The sequence below is a fragment of the Eubalaena glacialis genome, chromosome 11 (genome assembly GCF_028564815.1).
Source record: "Eubalaena glacialis isolate mEubGla1 chromosome 11, mEubGla1.1.hap2.+ XY, whole genome shotgun sequence".
NCBI lineage: Eukaryota > Metazoa > Chordata > Mammalia > Artiodactyla > Balaenidae > Eubalaena > Eubalaena glacialis.
In genome coordinates, this window is record NC_083726.1 from 28823147 (window position 1) to 28842419 (window position 19273).

At 41.3% G+C, this 19273-nt stretch overlaps 1 protein-coding gene across 1 annotated transcript; it reads left to right on the forward strand.

The window, feature by feature from the left end:
• The first annotated feature begins 3869 nt into the window (after positions 1-3869).
• On the forward strand, positions 3870-6553 carry BTG1 (BTG anti-proliferation factor 1). The gene is made up of 2 exons (XM_061204476.1): positions 3870-4330; positions 5242-6553. Exons 1-2 carry the CDS (start codon positions 4183-4185, stop codon positions 5607-5609), a joined length of 516 nt encoding a protein of 171 aa, XP_061060459.1. The 5' UTR covers positions 3870-4182; the 3' UTR covers positions 5610-6553.
• The last annotated feature ends 12720 nt before the right edge of the window (positions 6554-19273 follow it).

A 19273-nucleotide genomic window follows, 5' to 3' on the forward strand; every position in this document is an offset into this window, starting at 1 on the left:
ATGCAGGGGGCCCAGGTTTGATCCCTGGTCGGGGAACTAGATCCCACATGCTGCAACAAAGATCCTGTGTGCCACAACTAAGACCCCGTGCAACCAAAATAAATAAATAAATATTTTTTAAAAAATAGTGAATGACAAAAGATGCCTGCTCTGTAAGAATTTACAGACTAGAAAGGAAGAGGGTCTAGTAAACACAGTAAATCTAGTATGTCTGATCAGTACCAGGGCCAGGGCAAGGGGAAGCAGAATACTGTAGACATTTACACAAGTCCAGAGAGTCAGGGAAGGCTTCTTAGAGGATGAGCATAAATTAGCTAGGGAAAAAACAAAAAAGGGAGGGGATATTCCAGGCGGTGGGAATAGCATATACAATGAATAGTTTATGCTATTATTATTATGCTATTAAGCTATTATTAGCTTAATTTAGTGCTATCGTGTTCATAGATTAATAGTTTAGATGAGTTCCCAATAATGAAATGCAAAAGGTGACATTTAACGACTTAAAATTTATTCAGTTCAGAAGACCATGCTTTATTCTGATATGGATACCTTTCCTACTTTGGGGATGTTATAATGTCTTGTTTTCCCCAAAATGATAGTGACAGCAGATGATAAGGTAATTCTTTAAAAAAACATCTTTGGCAAAATAAAAGATTTTCAACCTGTGTTGATCCCTAAGTTTTACTAGTCTATGAAATAGAGAAAGAAGTTCATTCCCTCACCCTATATAAATGTTTTTTCTTCTTCTTCTCTCCTTCTTTTTGGTTAAATAACACAATTGCTCAAAAAGTCTACAGATTTGGATTTGTTAGTCCAAAGCAAACTGTTCTAGTAACACTTGAGCTGAGGGATGGGAATATAACGCCCAGCCCTTTGAGGATTCTAGTTAGTTGCCTGATAGTTTCCTCTATAGAAAGTACTTTCTGAGCTCTTAAGCACTCCAAAGACCTGACATTTGTTACTTGCAAATTTATTTTGAAACCCAGGTTCATTTTCTGGATTGTTTTGACATATTTCCTAAGATTTTTTTTTTTTTAGTGCTTTGACTGAAAATTTTCTAGGTTTTAGAAATTAATTTGATAATTATCAAATTGCCTGATGATAATATATATAAGCCGGCTTATATAGATATATAAGCCGGCTTATATAGATATATAGATATATGTATTTGAATGTTTACTTAGTGCTGGAGACAGTGCTAAATAATCTCTAGTTATTCCACGTAGTCTTCACAACAACCTTTATATTTTTTAGATTACAATGCAGAGAGGTTAAATAATTTGCCAAAGGACACAGAGTCAAGAGTTGGGTTTGTAAATAGTTGGGAGTGCCCTGTAGTTTAGCATATCAACAAGATGAGAAAGTGCCTTTATAAACTTAAAAGCTGTCAAGAAATACCTCCTTGTTTCTTGGATGGGAAGAGGCTTACTAAACTTTTGGAAAAACATTACTAAACATATATATGTCTGGATTTGAAAACCATTAGCAATTAACATTGTGCACTATCTAAAGCTTACATTTAGGACCAATATTTATTTCCTTTTTTTTTTTCTCCTTGAGTACTCCCTAGATCCCCTCGGGGTAAAAGAGAAATTTCTTAAATCCATTTGTCTCTTAAAGGAAAGATTTAAAGTAGGAAACACACGCATACAATAAAAAACAGTGGGAGGAAAAACCCTTCAAGAATATGTGAGTTAAACTTTCTGTTAACTCTATTCAGCTGAATTTCAGAAGCATTCAGAAAGGGTCCAGCTGCTGCCTGGGAAGTAGTGGACATTTCATAATGTATGCAAATGTTAAATCATTACATAGTACACCTGAAACTAACATGATATCATATATCAAATATATTTCAATGAAAGAAAAAAAAAATTAGTGGAGAAAACATGAGCTGGGAGACAGGTCTGAGTTCAGATCCTAGCATTTTGTTAACTTCATTATTTATATTTTGTAGATGAGTCAATTTAAGCTCAGAATTAGTGGGAGTCCAAGTTGGATACCAGGCTTGAAGGAGAAAAACTTTCACCTGATTTCTAATGTAATGCTCAAATGACTGATGATGTAAGGAAAATGAACAGAGCAGATGATTAAGGGTGGGTAGGGTTTAGAGGGATATCAGAAAATCTTGTTCTAGGGCTATGGTAATTTTAAAGATTTACTTGTTTCCCTATCTCCTTTTTGAGTAGTGAAAGAGGTTTCAGATCCCTAGTGAAGTAATTACCATGACGTTTATTTTTAAGCACAGTTAGTTATATCTGAAAAGTCCTAGAAGGAAACAAATGAACCTATTTCCCATTATTTTTGATGCATTGATGCATTTAATCAAAGCAAATAATTTCACAAGTCAATGCTTTTAAAGAATTTATTTTTATTATCCTTTAAAGTATTTATTTCACATGTAACTACCTAATTACTGTGTATGAATGAAAAAATAATCTAGAAGTTATTCTTTCAAGCCCCGTTTTACGTATTTCATTTAAACAATAAAATTTTTTCTCCTACTGCTTTATAGTAAATTCTACTTTTCCTTCATTTCTATACCCTTTGGCTCAGTACTGTGTTTTGCAATATTGATGACCAAGTAAGCGCAGGATATTTATTTCCATCTGGCGGAGTTCAGCTTCTGCCTCTTGTTTGCTTTCTCCATCTGCCCACCCAGCTCACCATCTTTTTTTTTTTCCTCCTCCTTAATGGAGTTCGGGTTAACCCTCTCGCAGGCCTAATCCTTTTAGCAGGTTTGCGCCTTCGTATTTTTTTTCCCCTAGTTTTGAAAGTAGGACTTAAAGTAAACTTAAATGTCTGCGCCTAATACTTTCACAACCTTCACATTTTACCTTTATTTTTTTGTTTTTATAAAGAACAGCAGAACGCTAAGGCTCAGATAGTTACTTGGATTAGAAAAAAAGGAAACAACCTTCGGTTTTGCGCGTAAACGGTGTAAAATGCATTGCACAGATTTTTTTTCTTTTTATAGACTAAACTTATTACGGTTGCCATACTTCTCTTCAATAACAGGCTTTCTTATCAGTTTTAACCTGGATTCAGTAAGGTCTCCACTCTGACTCCTGAAGTTACTGAAACAGCAACCACAAAAGGCTTACTAACCTTTTATTTATTTATTTTGCAATTAAACTTTGACAAAGACATCCCCCAATCCTCCCTAAGGGTGGAGCATAAACGGCTCTGTGGCGTCGGCTGCACGTTTGCGAGGGGAACTGGGCTCCGGAGGCTGCAGGATGCCCCGCGAGAGCCGGTTCTCCCTCCTTTTCTCCGCACTCCCTGTATCCTCAGCACTTGTACCCGCATCCCGCTGCTCCGTACGCTCTTCCTGCCTCTGGAACCAGCCACATAGACTCGGCGTGGGGACGGGATGTAAACACCGAGTACAGCTAGCGGCCGGTGCCGTGCAGGCCGATCCGTGCCGCCGGCGCGGGTGTAGACAGCCTGAGCCGGGCGGCTTTTATCTGCACAGCATTAAGCCTCCTTGCAGGCGAGCCCGGGCAGCGCACTCCTTCAGAAGACGCGCTGGCACAGCGCCTAGACTTGCTGAAGCGAGAAGGAGGGGCGAGGGCTGGGGGCGGGGCTTTCACACGCGCACCCTCGGTTTCCTCCGTCCCCCGCCACTGCTCCCCCTTCTCCGGCTGCCACTCGGAGGTTTATTTGTTTACAAGCGGATTACGTCAGCTCCTCCCTCTCTTCCCGGTCTATGGACCCGCCCCCTGGCCCCTTTTTCCCGCCCCCTCCGGCTCCGAATCTGCTTGCGTCACAATGGTGCGATCTCCGGATTGGCTGGAGTCGGCCGTCACGCTCCCGCCACGCCACTTCCTTTCCGCAGCGCTATAAAAAGTGCTGCACGGCCTCTGTTTCTCTTTGCCGGTCTGAGCTGGAAATGCAACTGTTTGGACCTTCGGAGGTTGCGGAGCTGGAGGCGGAGGAGGCTGGGGAGGTACGAGCGATGTGACGAGGCCGCCGTCGCTCATCTTTTCCTCTCTCTTGCTGCCTCATGCCTCGAAAATAACTTTTTTACTATAAAGAAAGGAGAAAAAAAGTAGCCGTCCGCCTCTCACGCCCTCTCTTCCTCTCAGCCCTCTGACCTGTGAGGGAGCCCGGGGTGGCCGCTCCGCCGTCGGGGTCGCGCCGCCGAGCCCCGGCCGCCCCGGGCCGCCCCCGCCCGCCGCCCCCATGCATCCCTTCTACACCCGGGCCGCCACCATGATAGGCGAGATCGCCGCCGCCGTGTCCTTCATCTCCAAGTTCCTCCGCACCAAGGGGCTCACGAGCGAGCGACAGCTGCAGACCTTCAGCCAGAGCCTGCAGGAGCTGCTGGCAGGTGAGCGGGCCACGGCGGGAGGGCGAGGGGCGCCGGGGGACACCGCCGCACATCCCCGGGCCGAGCCGTCGGGGCCGCGGGAGTCTCGGTGGCGCCGCGCTCGGGTCCGGCCGCGGGACGGTGGGTGGCGCGCTGGGCGGCCGCTAACGGCGGGTCCCGGGGAGGGTTTGGGGGCTGGGCCGAGGGCGCTCCCTCCTCCCGCCACGGCTGGCAAACCGAGGGAAGAAGAAAATAGACGCACAACAAAGAAACTAAAGCCGACCGAGTCTGGAGCTGTGGTCTTCGGACGGTCCGCGGATTTGGGGGACAAAGGAGCCGCGGGGCTGGGGTTGGTTCGATGCCCCCTCCCCCCAACCCCGTCGAACCGTTGCGGGCTCGGCGGCCCGGCCCCGGGGTGGGAAAGCGCGCCGCTGCCCCGAAGCTAGCCCGGGACGGACGTGCCGTCTCCCCCCTCCTCCTACCCCTGCCCATTAATCATCGGATTTGTCACCGGTACAATTACAGCCCTGCCCAGAGCGTGGTTTAGGGTTGCTTGTTTTACTTCCCTTCGGGGTTAACAGTCTGGTGGCGCGTCTCCCCTCCAAAGCTATAAACCCCATTGTGTGCGTCTGGGGTGGGGTGGAGAAAGTAAACAGGCTCCCGGCTGGCCGAGGCTGCGCGCCTGATTCCCGTTTTGGCGGCTCAACCGGTTGGTTCCCGGAGATTGTTTTGTCCCGTACTACTGCTATTTCTAAAACCCGGCCCGCGTTTCCCATCCCCGCACACGCACAGCCGCGAACGCGATGCTGGGCATTTAAAAAAGTTGATAGTTCGCATTTTCACTCCAAGGAGCCAGCGGAAGAAGGAAACTACAGCGGGAACCAGCAGTAACGGTGTCTAAGCATTGTTTTCTCTGTTCTTTTCTTCTATAGAGCATTATAAACATCACTGGTTCCCAGAAAAGCCCTGCAAGGGATCAGGTTACCGCTGTATTCGCATCAACCATAAAATGGATCCTCTGATTGGACAGGCAGCACAGCGGATTGGACTGAGCAGTCAGGAGCTGTTCAGGCTTCTCCCAAGTGAACTCACACTCTGGGTTGATCCCTACGAAGTGTCTTACAGAATTGGAGAGGATGGCTCCATCTGTGTGCTGTACGAAGCCTCACCAGCAGGAGGTAGCACCCAAAACAGCACCAACGTGCAAATGGTAGACAGCAGAATCAGCTGTAAGGAGGAACTTCTCTTGGGCAGAACAAGCCCTTCCAAAAACTACAATATGATGACTGTATCAGGTTAAGATATAGTCTATGGATGCATCGTCTTATAATGGATGGATAAATTTGATTTTTGCTTTGGGTGGGCTCCTCTTGGGGATGGATTATGGAATTTAAACCATGTCACAGCTGTGAAGATCTGGCACAAGATAGAGTGGTAAAAAAAAATTTTTAAGTGACAGTGCCATAGTTTGGACAGTACCTTTCAATGATTTAATAGCCTGTGAGTCCAAGTAAATGATCACCTTATTTGCTAGGGAGTGAAGTCCTAGGGTGGTTTCAGTTTCTCCCAGACATGATACCTAAATTTTTACATCAGTCCCTTTAACGCAAATCTGTATTTCAAAGAACCTTTCTCTGCAGTAGAAGCTGCAGAGAAAATTTGCACTATGACACTTAAAGTTGTTCTCCTTTTTGGCAGCTCAATAGGAAAGCTCAACATTTTAAACATGGTAGTACTGGAAATTTTATGACAAGATTTTTACCTAGCACTTAAATATGTATAAATGTACATAAGACAAACTAGTAAGCATGACCTGGGGAAATGGTCAGACCTTGTATTGTGTTTTTGGCCTTGAAAGTAGCAAGTGACCAGAATCTGCCTTGGCAACAGGCTTTAAAAAAGACCCTTAAAAAGACACTGTCTCAACTGTGGTGTTAGCACCAGCCAGCTCTCTGTACATTTGCTAGCTTGTAGTTTTCTAAGACTGAGTAAACTTCTTATTTTTAGAAAGTGGAGGTCTGGTTTGTAACTTTCCTTGTACTTAATTGGGTAAAAGTCTTTTCCACAAACCACCATCTATTTTGTGAACTTTGTTAGTCATCTTTTATTTGGTAAATTATGAACTGGTGTAAATTTGTACAGTTCATGTATATTGATTGTGGCAAAGTTGTACAGATTTCTATATTTTGGATGAGAAATTTTTCTTCTCTCTATAATAAATTGTTTCTTATCTTGGCATTTTAATTAATCTCTTGTCATGATTACAGAGGTTCAGCTAAAAGAAATATATTTCTCAGAAGACTTAGGTTTTGTAAGCCATGTGAATGTCAGTTGCACACTGGTCATGCTGAAAAACATTTGATAAGGAGTGAAGATGATCTGTGTATACATATTTAGGTGTTGGAGGATAAACACAGGGGTAACATGCTTTTTTAAAAGTTCTAAAGTGAAAACATGGACACATTCCCAGGCTAATGAAATGAGGATAAGAGACAAAGGTAACATCAACCAAAAAGAATGATACTCAAAGGATTACATTTCACTGCTTCCCTGTTGAAGTGAAGATATAAATGTTCTATTCTGGCCCACCTTTGAAAAACAATTATTTTGCCCCATGGATTCCTTGTTCAATTAGAAAACCCTGGGGCAGGTGACCCGTAGCCTTAACCACCAGGCTACAATCACTGCAGAGAGATTGGTGGCTTTTTGCCTTTCGTCAGCTGCAAGATTTACATAAAAATCACTTAAGCTGGAATTCAACAAAAGGTATGTTTGAATTTTTATTCTGAAATTGAAATGCTGAGTTTTTGATTCCTCATTTTCAGACTTATTTCAGATAAGTACTGAGAACCTAAATGAAACAAATGAACGTTGAGTGCTGGAGTGTAGGTTACTCCACTACCCCATATGATAAAGCTTGTTTTTAATTCTTTGGCTATAGGAGGACAACATGGTTTTTCAGTGAAAATTAAAAACGGAAAATTTTGTTTTTCTCTACACAAGTAACGTATTAACATATAGTGGCTTTTTGAGGGTATTCATGTAAACATGTTCACACTGGAAATACGCAATCTAGGTTACTTGAAATCAGTAGTCCCAAATAAATTTGGAAATTGAATTCTCCCTGTAAGATTAAATTCTGATTTTGTAGCCACAGGAATACACAGCTAAACAAGCAGGTGTTTAGAATACAAAGGATGTTTGTGCACTTTATTGGCAGGCCGTCCTTGAGAGTTTGAATTACAACCACAACACATGGACTACCCTTGCCACTTATTAATGGTTTTATTTTTCAGTCTGTTCTTTGGAATCCTCCCCCCCCCCTCCAGTTTTTCAAACTTAAATTTACAATAAAACAACTGATAGTATGGTTTCTACTCAGGTGCTAACTGCTACTGTTTACCAACTGCATTTCATCTGGTAACTCCTTCGAAGCTAGGTAACTGATAAAGCTTCGCACACTGGGACCCGAGGCAAAGGATGACTTCCAGGCAGTTTAGGAATAGGTCAATATTTTAGTACCTAAAACTTTTTTTTCTCCAATGAGGAGTCATTCTTGAAGATTTTTGACATCAGACTTTTTGGTACTTTACAGAAATTTGGTGGGAAGAGAACTTAATGAAAACATTTTATTTTAGAATTCAGGTGATGTCTGGCATGTAAGGAGCTGTTAAGAGTTCCTCTTTAAAAGGCTTGCAAACATCTCAGACCTAGCATCCAGCTGTTTCCTGTGACTTTAACCTTAACATTCCCCAAACAACTGTCTCCAGGATAGTAGCTGTTTGATACATCTTTTTCATTGCTTCTGGGAATGTTTTGCGGAGCTATTTTGATAAAAGCATTTGAGTGTCTGCCCTATGCACAGGCAGGTGTGTGCCAGGCCTGCACACATAGACATTTATTTACGTACACACCAGTGTGTTGTGTACTTTTTAAAACAACTTTAATAGTGGTAGAATTTAAAGGGCTTTTTACACTGCCTGAGTTAAAAGATAGTTTCTTAGAGATCCTTTTAAGAAACGGTGACTGCTTTCAATATCATTAGTTGCCACTGGCACCAGGGATTCATAGTTATTGGCAATAAAGTTTAGAAATAATTATTTTGAGTCTTAACAGGTAGTTTTAAAATGACTTCCTTTTCTCCAAATGTTAAGTACTGTCTTGGTCTATCATGCTGAATGAAGCAGGGCTTAAAGTGAATTGTATGGCAAGAGTTATCCTATTCATGCAGCATAATGTGGCTGTTTCCCTGCAGTCTGGAATGAGAATCACGTGTCCTTACCCTTAATTTCCAATATTTCTGTAATAATAGACTGGAAAGGCGACCAGAAAATTGCTTTCTGGTACTATTGCACAAATGATTTCCTTAAGTCACTATAACTCAAATTGCAAATAATTTTGTTTTGTATAGGTGTTATAGATTATGGAATTGGCCTCCAAGTTAAGAGGAAGCAGTATTCCTGACTATTCTAGTGTTTAATGACTAAAGGTTTTCAGACTCCCTTTAATCTTAGGAACAAATACATCTACTATTAGACATTTTCTTAGGTGATTTTTAACATACCTGATACTCTCCTTCCTCTTTGCAGAAGAGACATATGATAACTGAAACAGTCTTGTATATTGAAGTTTAAAGATAATATCCCCTCCCCTTTGCAACTTTATTTCAGACGATGTGATAAGATGCTATTGATAAGCTATATGGGGAGATTTTGTCCAAAGTCAAGAGATTTCAAAAAGTGTATTTTGGGTTGTCTGAAACGGTAGCTGTTGTACTTATCTGAAGGTATACAGACTGCAAATAGTTTAGTCTCTTCTCTCAGTCTCAGCAGTCAAACTTTTGTATATGGCTGCTGCCAAAATATAACAAAGGTTTATTTTTCCATGTTTGGAACGTAACAGTATGAAAAAATCTTTTGTAGTGAAATAGTTGGTACTACTAACCAAACCCAAACCAGGCTGCTTCACTGAGTCCTTAAGTAATTTACATTAATACAAGTGGGCCAGAGGAATTCATATGTTGAGTTATTTCTGGTTATTTCTATAGGTCTTTATATTTTCTTCTGAGAATAGCAGGAGGTGAAGGAAGATCGTTAAGCAAGATGTTAAGTTTGGTATTTTTGAGATGCTCCTAAACAAGTAAGCCTTAAATTGTATTGACACCATTTCCTCAACAGACAATTTGTGGAGTATATGACAGTTTTTTTGACTGCCATTTTAACTTGGTTTACCAGTTTCTTTTGGCATTTTTCAGTGTGTCAAACAGGAATAGAAAAATGGTAAGGCTTCCAGTCATAGTATTCTGAATTTTTTTTTTTTTTAATGCTTTGTCATCTCATAGTTGAATAATCTTACAAGGAATGTTTTGGAGTTCAACTTCTGACTTTTACATGAGCCTTTGCATGATAATTTGTCATTTTAGTGTTGAAGATGCAGTGATCTTTTGGGAATTCTATAATAAAGTAATAATACTGAGGGAAGAACTGATTTGAGCCTAGGGTTGGATAAAAAGGGAAAGGATGGGGGAAATGAATAGTGGGAAACTTAGCTGACATGGAGGAATTTAAAGGTTTGGTAATAAAAAGGCATTTGCTGTGGTCATAGGTGTTTATCAAGAGAGGTTTGTGCAGCATGGTCTTTGGCAGAGAGTTTGGGAAATACTACTGTAGGGATTCTGTAATTCATGAATCTGGGACAAAGTCTACATTCAGTTTGTGAACAAGCAGGTCAAACTGGTAGTGAGGTTTATGGCACATACTGAGTGGAAACTGGGCTTGGGGGAGGAGTGGATGGGAAGTATAAATAAAGCATACTCCTACAGGCATTTTTAAAGAAATTCAAATAAGTGTTTAATGCCTTTTTCTCAGTGTTTTATAAAGGGAAAAGATATATTTAAGCTGTCTGTTATAAACCGTTCGATGATTATCTTTCCGGTACCTTTAAGTTGCGAAGGCCATTTGTGACTACATTCCTGATGATAGAAGGATAACTGAGTGTAGGCCAGACACCTAACATCACAAGAGGGACCACAAGGCTGGGAAAAGCAGTGGAGTTAACTGCATTCCTGTATTTGGAGAATATTACTTCAGACACTAATTATTTCAAATTGTACATTGATAGAAGACATGTTTACTCATGGGTATACTTAATTGTCTAGATAGGTCATCTCCAAAGTTATTTTATATCATTTTTTAAAAATACCTTTGTGTGTGTTTTCATGTGTATATGTAGAAGTACATGGTACATTTTTTAAACAAATGTGTATATATATATATATATTGGGGATATACTAAACATTTTGTTGACAGGTGCATGAACAAAAATGTTTAGAGACTGTTTCTCTAGATTATCACTAAAGTAGATGAGTGTTTTTTCCTCTCAAGAATAAGTTGTGATTATTATGTTCTTTAAGTGGTAAGTCTTAAAAGAAGCTGTTGTAGCAATCCAAAGAGGGTGGTCTTGTCTAATTTTCGCCCATCTGCTTGAGTCCTTAGTTGTAAAATTGAGACATCTTTTACAGCCAACAGATACCCAATATTAAGTGCTAATACCAATTAAAAAAACATGTGCTCCTCTATCTTATGTATTGCTATGTGTTGAAACTCACATTTTACGTTTTTAGAAAGTTTCTCTTTAAATGTTAGGGCTCTTGTAACATTTCATTTACTTGCATGGCTGTAAAAGGAACTGACTTAATGTAGTTGTGCCTCAGTGATAGGGTTAGTTTTAGCAATTACAGTTCAGCCAGAAATCCCCTGTATCTTTTCCCTCTTCTTCTGAGCAATCCCTAAATGTTTAGGAAGGAAAGATGACTAACCAACTGAACTTTATGTGAGACGATTCTATATATGGGCATAAACCTAAAGTGATAATATGTGGCGGTTACACTATAAGCAGGATTGAACGCATTTTCCAGTCTTGACTTACGGCAGTTTTGTCCCCTCACGTCAATAGACTAAATGGAGTTATATTTCCTGTAAATTGCACTTGTGAGCCTTCAGGTTACCAATGTACATTTTTATTTGACCTTCCAACAACTGGGTGAGGTTGGTAGGTGGGTAGGTCAGTATTTTTTAATGTTTATTTTATGGATAGAAAGCTGAGGTTTAGGGAGTTTAATTTGCACCAAAGCTAAACAGTTAGTAAATGGTTAATTCATAATTTGAACTCAGGCCTTTCTGACCCCAGAATCCAAGCTGTTAACTATTGGTATATTGTGGTGGACGATTGATTTACCTTGTTTTCACGTTGTTAGAACATGCATGTTTTAACTTCTCATTGCTAATTGACCATCATTGGTCATTTTCAGCCTAGAAATTCTTTTACTCTCCATTCCCAGGAAGCATAGAAAGGTCTTAAAACTAGGCTTCTTTCTTTAGGAGGCAGTTGGGATTTAGTGTAAAGAATACTAGTCTTGGACTTGGAAGAGTGAGTAGGAAACCAAGCCTGTACCAGCTCCCAGCTTGTGGCTTTGGACAAGTCGCTTAGCCTCTCTGAGCTCATTCACTTCATATGTAAAACTGGAGAAAAAAACATGTCTGTTGTTAACGTCAAACATAGGAAAACACGTAGCAAGGAATGGCTGGATTCTTAGAAGGTGGATAGATACTCTTTATCATGGAAGCAGATGAAGGTGGATTTCTTGGTTTCTTGAAAATTAGATGGTGTCACCTGATTGTGTTTGGAGTTTCTTGAAAGTCTGCTTTAGCCAATAACTGAGAGAAATATACTTGTGTTTTTAAAATAATATAGAAAGGAAAGTGAACTGCTCATCCCTTCCTCCCACTTTGAAAGGTGAGAATACAGATAACCCAGGCCTTGCATATTTATTTTACAGACTTTCCCTTAACACTGTGGTTTTCAGAGCTACATTCTCAGCAAAGGGGTTGGGGGGGGGGGCGGTGGGAATTCTTCAGATCTTTTATCTGTATTGAAGACACTTTAAATTGGGACAGGGAGTGACATTACCAAATGTGTATAGTGTATAGAAATGCAGCCCCATACAATGCACATTTGCATCCATTATCATCTTTAATCCTCACAACTCTTTGCTATATGAAATAAGTTGACTTTTCCCAGGGTTTGCAGTCCTTCCAGCCATACGTATTTGGCATGTTTTTGCAAGAGATTTTCAAACAGAACTCAGGGGTTCCCAATCTTCTTAATCTAGAGTGGTTTGAGTCCTTCCTTTACTGCAAAGAAAAGCAGTCTTTTTATAAGTTATCAGTTTGGCTTTGAGTTTCTTCTTGTGATGTAACCTGATGCAACGTTTGCTTGAATCACTAATAATGTAATTGATTTCTTCTAGTCAGTCATAAGTGACTCAGTGACCACGGGTTCTTTTTGGTTGAAACTCAAGTCCCTTTTTCTATGTGAAGTTGTCTTCATTGAATAGCTTTGTGCTAGGTTGTATAAAGTTGCATAGCTCTATGAAGTACTCACTCAGCCAGCAGAGCTTCTTGCTAATTTATTTTGCAATAGTATCTAGGAAGCAAAAGGCCTCAAGAGACTTATAGGCAAAATTCCTTTAACCCTTTCAGAAGTCTTGCATCTTAAAGCCCCTGTGTAGTTCAGGCCCTGCTTGGAGTTCTGTGTAGCTTTATAAATTAGTCATTGTGTTCCTGTAGTGCTTCAGGTTGTGATGTAAGAATAATTGTGATGTAAGAATAAGAATAACCTAATTGAAACAAGGTTTGGGTGGCCAGTGTTATCAGAACAGTTATCCCTTGAAACAGTAGTTATGGTTATAGAGTTAGAGATGGAGCTCTTATGAAATATTGAAATAATAGATGTCCGCTCTCTTCTAACTCCCAGATTCCTGCATTTTCCTCATTGCCCTGTCCTTTAAGTCTGCTGGGATCCTTTTTTTTTTTTGGCCGTCCAACTTGCGGGATCTTAGTTCCCCTGACCAGGGATTGAACCCGGGCCACCACAATGAAAGTGCCGAGTCTTAACCACTGGACCGCCAGGGGATTCCCTGGGATCCTTCCTAATGGTTAAAATATGATCAGTGTTTTGTCCTGTATCTGTTACATTTATAGAACAAATACTTACTGAGTCCTCTATGTGTCAAGTACTGTGCTATAAGCATTGAGGATACAAAGGTAGTCACTGTCTCTGCCTTCAAGGGGCTTAGAGCCTAATGGCAGAGAGAAAATTACCCAACAAATGCAAAACTTTGACCTGAGACATAGGAAAGGAATGTGGTGGAGTGGTGTCCTGAGAGATGTGACTACCACAGAAAGGCTTCCCAGAGGAAGGAATACTTGAGCTGAGATCTGAAGGATGGGTAGGGGTTTAAATGAAGAAGGCAGGGAAGAGTGGAGTGTGTGCGGTGAATGGGAGGGATTGAAGGAAGACTGGTGTGTCTGGAGTGGAGAGGAATTAAGAAATGAGGGGTTTTTCTAGGTAGAGTGACCATGTAATTTGATCGATAAGTTTATCAGCCAGAGTGTGACTCTTGAGAGTAAAACAGGGTGCTATTAATAATTAAACCCAGACTACGAGCTTTGGTCAGAACATGCAGGCACCTCACTTTTATGGGCCATGTTGATATCATCTCTTTGAATAAGGGCTGGGCAACCAGCAGTACCTCTACTTCCTAGTGAACGTATCAGGGAGTTAGAACACCTTATCCAGTCCAAAAGGAACCCAAATAGAACTCAAAAGAGTGTTTTTCAGAACAGCTAGGTTGTAATGATTTGTTTTGGTACAGACATAAATGACTTTCATGATTTTAAAGGTTTAGCCTGGCAAGTTGGGTTTTAGTGTGAGTTATTGGATTAGAGGTACTTCCATGGTGTATGAAACAGCACAATTCAAACATATCTTGAGTGTTTTGCACATATTTTTGTTATAGCACTTGTCATTTTTTTTTTTTTAATTTTATTTATTCTTGGCTGTGTTGGGTCTTCGTTGCTGCGCGCGGGCTTTCTCTAGTTGCGGCGAGCGGAGGCTACTCTTCGTTGGGTGCACGAGCTTTTCATTGTGGTGGCTTCTCTTGTTGTGGAGCACAGGCTCTAGGCGCGCAGGCTTCAGTAGTTGTGGCTTGCGGGCTCTAGAGCACAAGCTCAGTAGTAGTGGCGCACGGGCTTAGTTGCTCCGCGGCATGTGGGATCTTCCCGGACCAGGGCTCGAACCCGTGTCCCCTGCCTTGGTAGGCGGATTCTTAACCACTGCATCACCAGGGAAGTCCAGCACTTGTCATTTTGCAATGAGTGTTTATTTAAATAGAATTTTTTTTAAAGTTTCATTCTGGGTTTACATTTTGAGTGTAAGTAACTCCTGTACATAACTTTCAAGGTGTGAGCCACTTGAATTTTTCACTTTAAATTGATGTAAGAACTTTATACAGTTAAATGCGTAGAGTTCAGTGAATTTTGCACACCCATGTAATCCACACTCTGGTCAAGAGATAGGACATCTCTTCTACCCCAGAAAACTCCCTTTTGAGGCACTTAAAATTTGATTAAGAAATATGGTTATGGAGCCAGGCCTCAAATTCAAAATGAGTTGTTTTCTTTCTCCTTTTATAACTTTATTTTTGCTTCCTAAACATGCGGTACTGGTTACTTTAAACATGAAGCAAATTGTCGCCAGAAGAAACCGTTGCCTTTCAACTAGTTATGATTTAGTGGTTACTAATATAGTACATCCCTGCCCAATTTGCTATGGCTTTTTAGTCTTTTAAAGTGAGTAGTAAAATTTGAGTCATATCCCTATCACTGACTCACAAACTTACTAAGGATTGCCTGGTGTTTATTATTAGGCCGAAACTTTAGAATCTTGAGCAACTGAAAAAGATTGTGATAATGCCAAATTTACATAGTATTCTTCCCTAGCCCCCACCTTTTTCTTTCTTTCTTTCTTTCTTTCTTTCTTTTTGGCCGTGTTGTGTCCTCGTTGCTGTGTGCGGGCTTTCTGTAGTTGCGGCGAGCGGGGGCTACACTTTGTTGCGGTGTGCGGGCTTCTCATTGCGGTGGCTTCTCTTGTTGCAGAGCACGGGCTCTAGGCACACGGGCTTCAGTAATTGTGGCACGTGGGCTCAGTAGTTGTGGCTCGCGGGCTCTAGAGCGCGGGCTGCAGTATTTGTGGCACGCAGGCTCAGTAGTTGTGGCACACGGGCTTAGTTGCTCCGTGGCATGTGGGATCTTCCTGGACCAGGGCTGGAACCCGTGTCCCCTGCATTGGCAGGTGGATTCTTAACCACTGTGCCACCAGGGAAGTCCCCACCTTTTTCTTTTAGCCTGATGACGTCAGTCTATAGTTGACTTTGCATATATGGAGAGGAGACAAGCAAATCTTAAACCTGTATGTAGAGCTGAGTCCTAGCCTTGAGTACTTCCTTCCATCTCAAAATTCTCAACTCCACTTGCCAAGGAGCAGTTAGAGTATTGACCTAAGTTACAGCACAATTAGTTGTGAAATTGATTGAACTCAAGAGCTGTATGTCACTGTCTTTAAAGATTCTTGAATGCAGAGATGGGAAGACTTGTTCTAAAGTGACTGTTAATGAGTTTGGAATCTACTGAGGGATAGGGAAAGGAGATAATTCATCAGTGATTGAAAAAGGGGTTTACTCCTTTTTTTCCCCTGTGGATTTAATGTTCTAATTTGGAAACTGATCTGGAATCAGATCTTGAATTAACTTTTTTTTTTTCCCCTGAGGAAGACAATGCATTTTTCTCAGCAAAGTATCTGCTGCCAAAGCAGTGGTGGGTCATGATGGTGATGGTGATGAGTGGCTTAGACATTTCTTTCTCAGGGCAATACTACCTAATATTTCACTACTAGTTAGACTTCCCCCCCCCCGCCAAACTCTGTTTTAGAAAGAATGAGTCAAAATATATAGAAGGTTAAAGCCATATTTGGTTAGTGGAGAAGCTTGTCAGTAACCCATTTCCAGTTGGAGAAGCCCCTTCTCTGATCACATATTTATATTACTAGCAGATTCATTCCCCATTTTTAAAAAGTTTCATGCATTAAGCACAGGAAAATTTAATATGACATTTCATTGTATGTATGTTGAGGCTGATTTTTCCTTCCTTCCTACCTCAGTCCTCTTACTGGCAAGTCTTCCAGTAGCACCAGACAGCTTTAGACTCCCCGCTCTGCTTCTCTGCTTCTGTAAAAATCAGACCTGATGCTGCAGGCACTTCCTGTAGACTTTGTGAGTGCCAGGACTGTGCTAAGCACCTATCTGCATCCCTTCAGTGACTCCTCATCACGGGTCTGTAAGAGTAGACGAATTGTTACTATAGTCATCTCTGATTCAAAGAGATCGTGGTATAGCGATGTTATAAAACTTGCCCAAGGGACAATTTGAGGCTGGAATCCAGGTTTGTTTGAGGTCAAGCACCAGTTCCTAACCAATATCATGTCCCTGTGCCCTGCTCTCTGATCCCATAGTATTGTGATGGTTTGTATTCATGTCTGATTTTCCCATTAGACAGAAGGTCTTAAAGACAGGAACTCGTAGGCCAGAGCTTTAGAAGATGCTACAATTAGTTAATCTGCTTATTCATAAATATTTACTGAGCACCTACTATGTGCCCAGCATTGTTCTAAGCACTTGGAGTTATAGCAGTGAACCAAACGAAAATCATACCCTTAGAGTGGGAGGTAAACAGGCCGGTAAAATGTATGCTATCTCAATTGGCACTCGTGCTGAGGGTCAGGGCTGCTGTGTTGGTGCTGTGAAAATTGCCCCAGCCTTGCAGCATTGCGGGGACCCAGCAGAAAAGGGTGTAATACAGGGAAGAGGGTACTGTTGCTATTTTTTTTTTTAGTTTATTTATTTGTTTTTGGCTGTGTTGGGTCTTTGTTGCTCAGCACGAGCTTACTCTAGTTGTGGCGAGCGGGGGCTACTCTTCGTTGTGGTGTACGTGCTTTTCATTGTGGTGGCTTCTCTTGTTGTGAAGCACGGGCTCTAGGCGCACAGGCTCAGTAGTTGTGGCTCCCGAGCTGTAGAGCGCAGGCTTGGTAGTTGTGGCGCACGGGCTTAGTTGCTCCGCGACATGTGGGATCTTCCCAGACCAGGGCTCGAACCCGTGTCCCCTGCATTGGCAGGCGGATTCTTAACCACTGTGCCACCAGGGAAGTCCCCAGGTTGCTATTTTAAGTAAAATAAGGAAGGTATCACTGATAAGGTGACATATGAGCAGAAACTTGGAGACCAGAGAAACAACCTAGGAGATATCTGGGAAAAGAACATTCCATTCAAATAATTGAGTGAATTCCAAAATCCTTCTAGGCTCATTTCTCCCCAAATACATAATTGTAATTTGGCATTCTTGGGCACTGTTATAATGTCAACCAACCTGGTTTATGGCAGTTTTTTCCTGACTACTTTTTACTTAGTTTTCTGGTTAGTGTATGCCCCACAAATTAGCACAATTGTGATTACTGGAAAACCCAGCTGGATTTTTTTTTTCTCCTCTCCATCTTAGAGAGAATTGCAAATCATAATAAACAGGCTGATAAGCTGCCTTGAACTTTTTACAAAAAAGAATCTGATTCCTTTAAACTCTGTATCTACAATAAATATGAAATGTTCAGAACTGATGTTCAGTATGATACAGCAAGGTGCCCAATATTTTGTTAGGATGTTTAGCTAGGCAAGCTAACAGACAAGCCCTGAAAACAAAAAGGGTTTTCTTGCTGACATTTAGATAACTGGAAAATTCAGTTATCCAAAATGTCTATTTCTTACAGAATCTGAGATTACAGTACAGAGATTTGTTATCATTTAGAGCCCCAGGCCTTTCATATATGAGACAAGATAAAAGCAAGGGTAACATTACCTTCATCATACAGTCACTCAAAAATCATGGAATACTTACTCTTTAAATTCTGGCAGGTAATTTGGTCTATTCTTGAGTTACAGGAAGTCACTGGTGTTAGGATATAAAAATGAATATTTCTATGGTTCCACTTGCCTTATCAAAGATGAATGAAACGTACTTTCTCAAATATGTTTCACCATGAATTCTACCCCATCCATCCTGCAGCCCAAGAAGTAATATCTCCTTTCAAACAGTTTGAAACTTGCTGTATGCATCCAGTCTAGGTGGTCTTCTTTTTGCTGTATAAAAATTGGATGAGTACTTTAGGCATATTCAAGGTTGAGTCCAGATAAATACTAACCAGATAATTCTGGCCATTTGACTAAAGATGGTGGGATGGGATTGTGGGGAAAGGGGAAGAGAATGAATTTAAAAAGGGAAAATACACTTTTTTTTTTTTTTTTTTGGCTGCGTTGGGTCTTCGTTGCTGCGCGCAGGCTTTCTCTAGTTGCAGTGAGCGGAGCTACTCTTTGTTGTGGCGTGCAGGCTTCTCATTGCGGTGGCTTCTCTTGTTGCGGAGCACGGGCTCTAGGCGCACGGGCTTCAGTAGTTGTGGCTCACGGGCTCAGTAGTTGTGGCTCGCGAGCTGTAGAGCTCAGGCTCGGTAGTTGTGGCGCACGGGCTTAGTTGCTCGATGGCATGTGGGATCTTCCCGGACCAGGGCTCGAACCCGTGTCCCCTGCATTGGCAGGCGGATTCTTAACCACTGTGCCACCAGGAAACCCCTGCCTTCATTTCTTAATGAGTGTCCTCTTTGTTTTTCTTCCTTCCACCTACTCACACTGAACTTGTCATCTTAGACAGAAAAACACTCTACTGTGTAGAATAAAGTAAAAACATCTAAATGTGTGGTTGGACAAACTTATTTTTAATTTTTTTTGGTGTAACACTGTGTGTTAGGCAATAATTAAAGTTCTGGTAAAGCTAATTGAAATGGGGCTCTTTAGTTGACTATTGCGTAGTTAAAAGGCTTTAGGGTGTTATTAGAATAAAAATACATTTCAGCATCTTGAGTATAACTCTCTGGCCTAGTATAGTATATTTTTTCTGTGAAAATGTTCATTTCACCAGAAATTTATATCAAGGGAATAAAACCCAGCATGTTTGTGTGGTTGGGTGT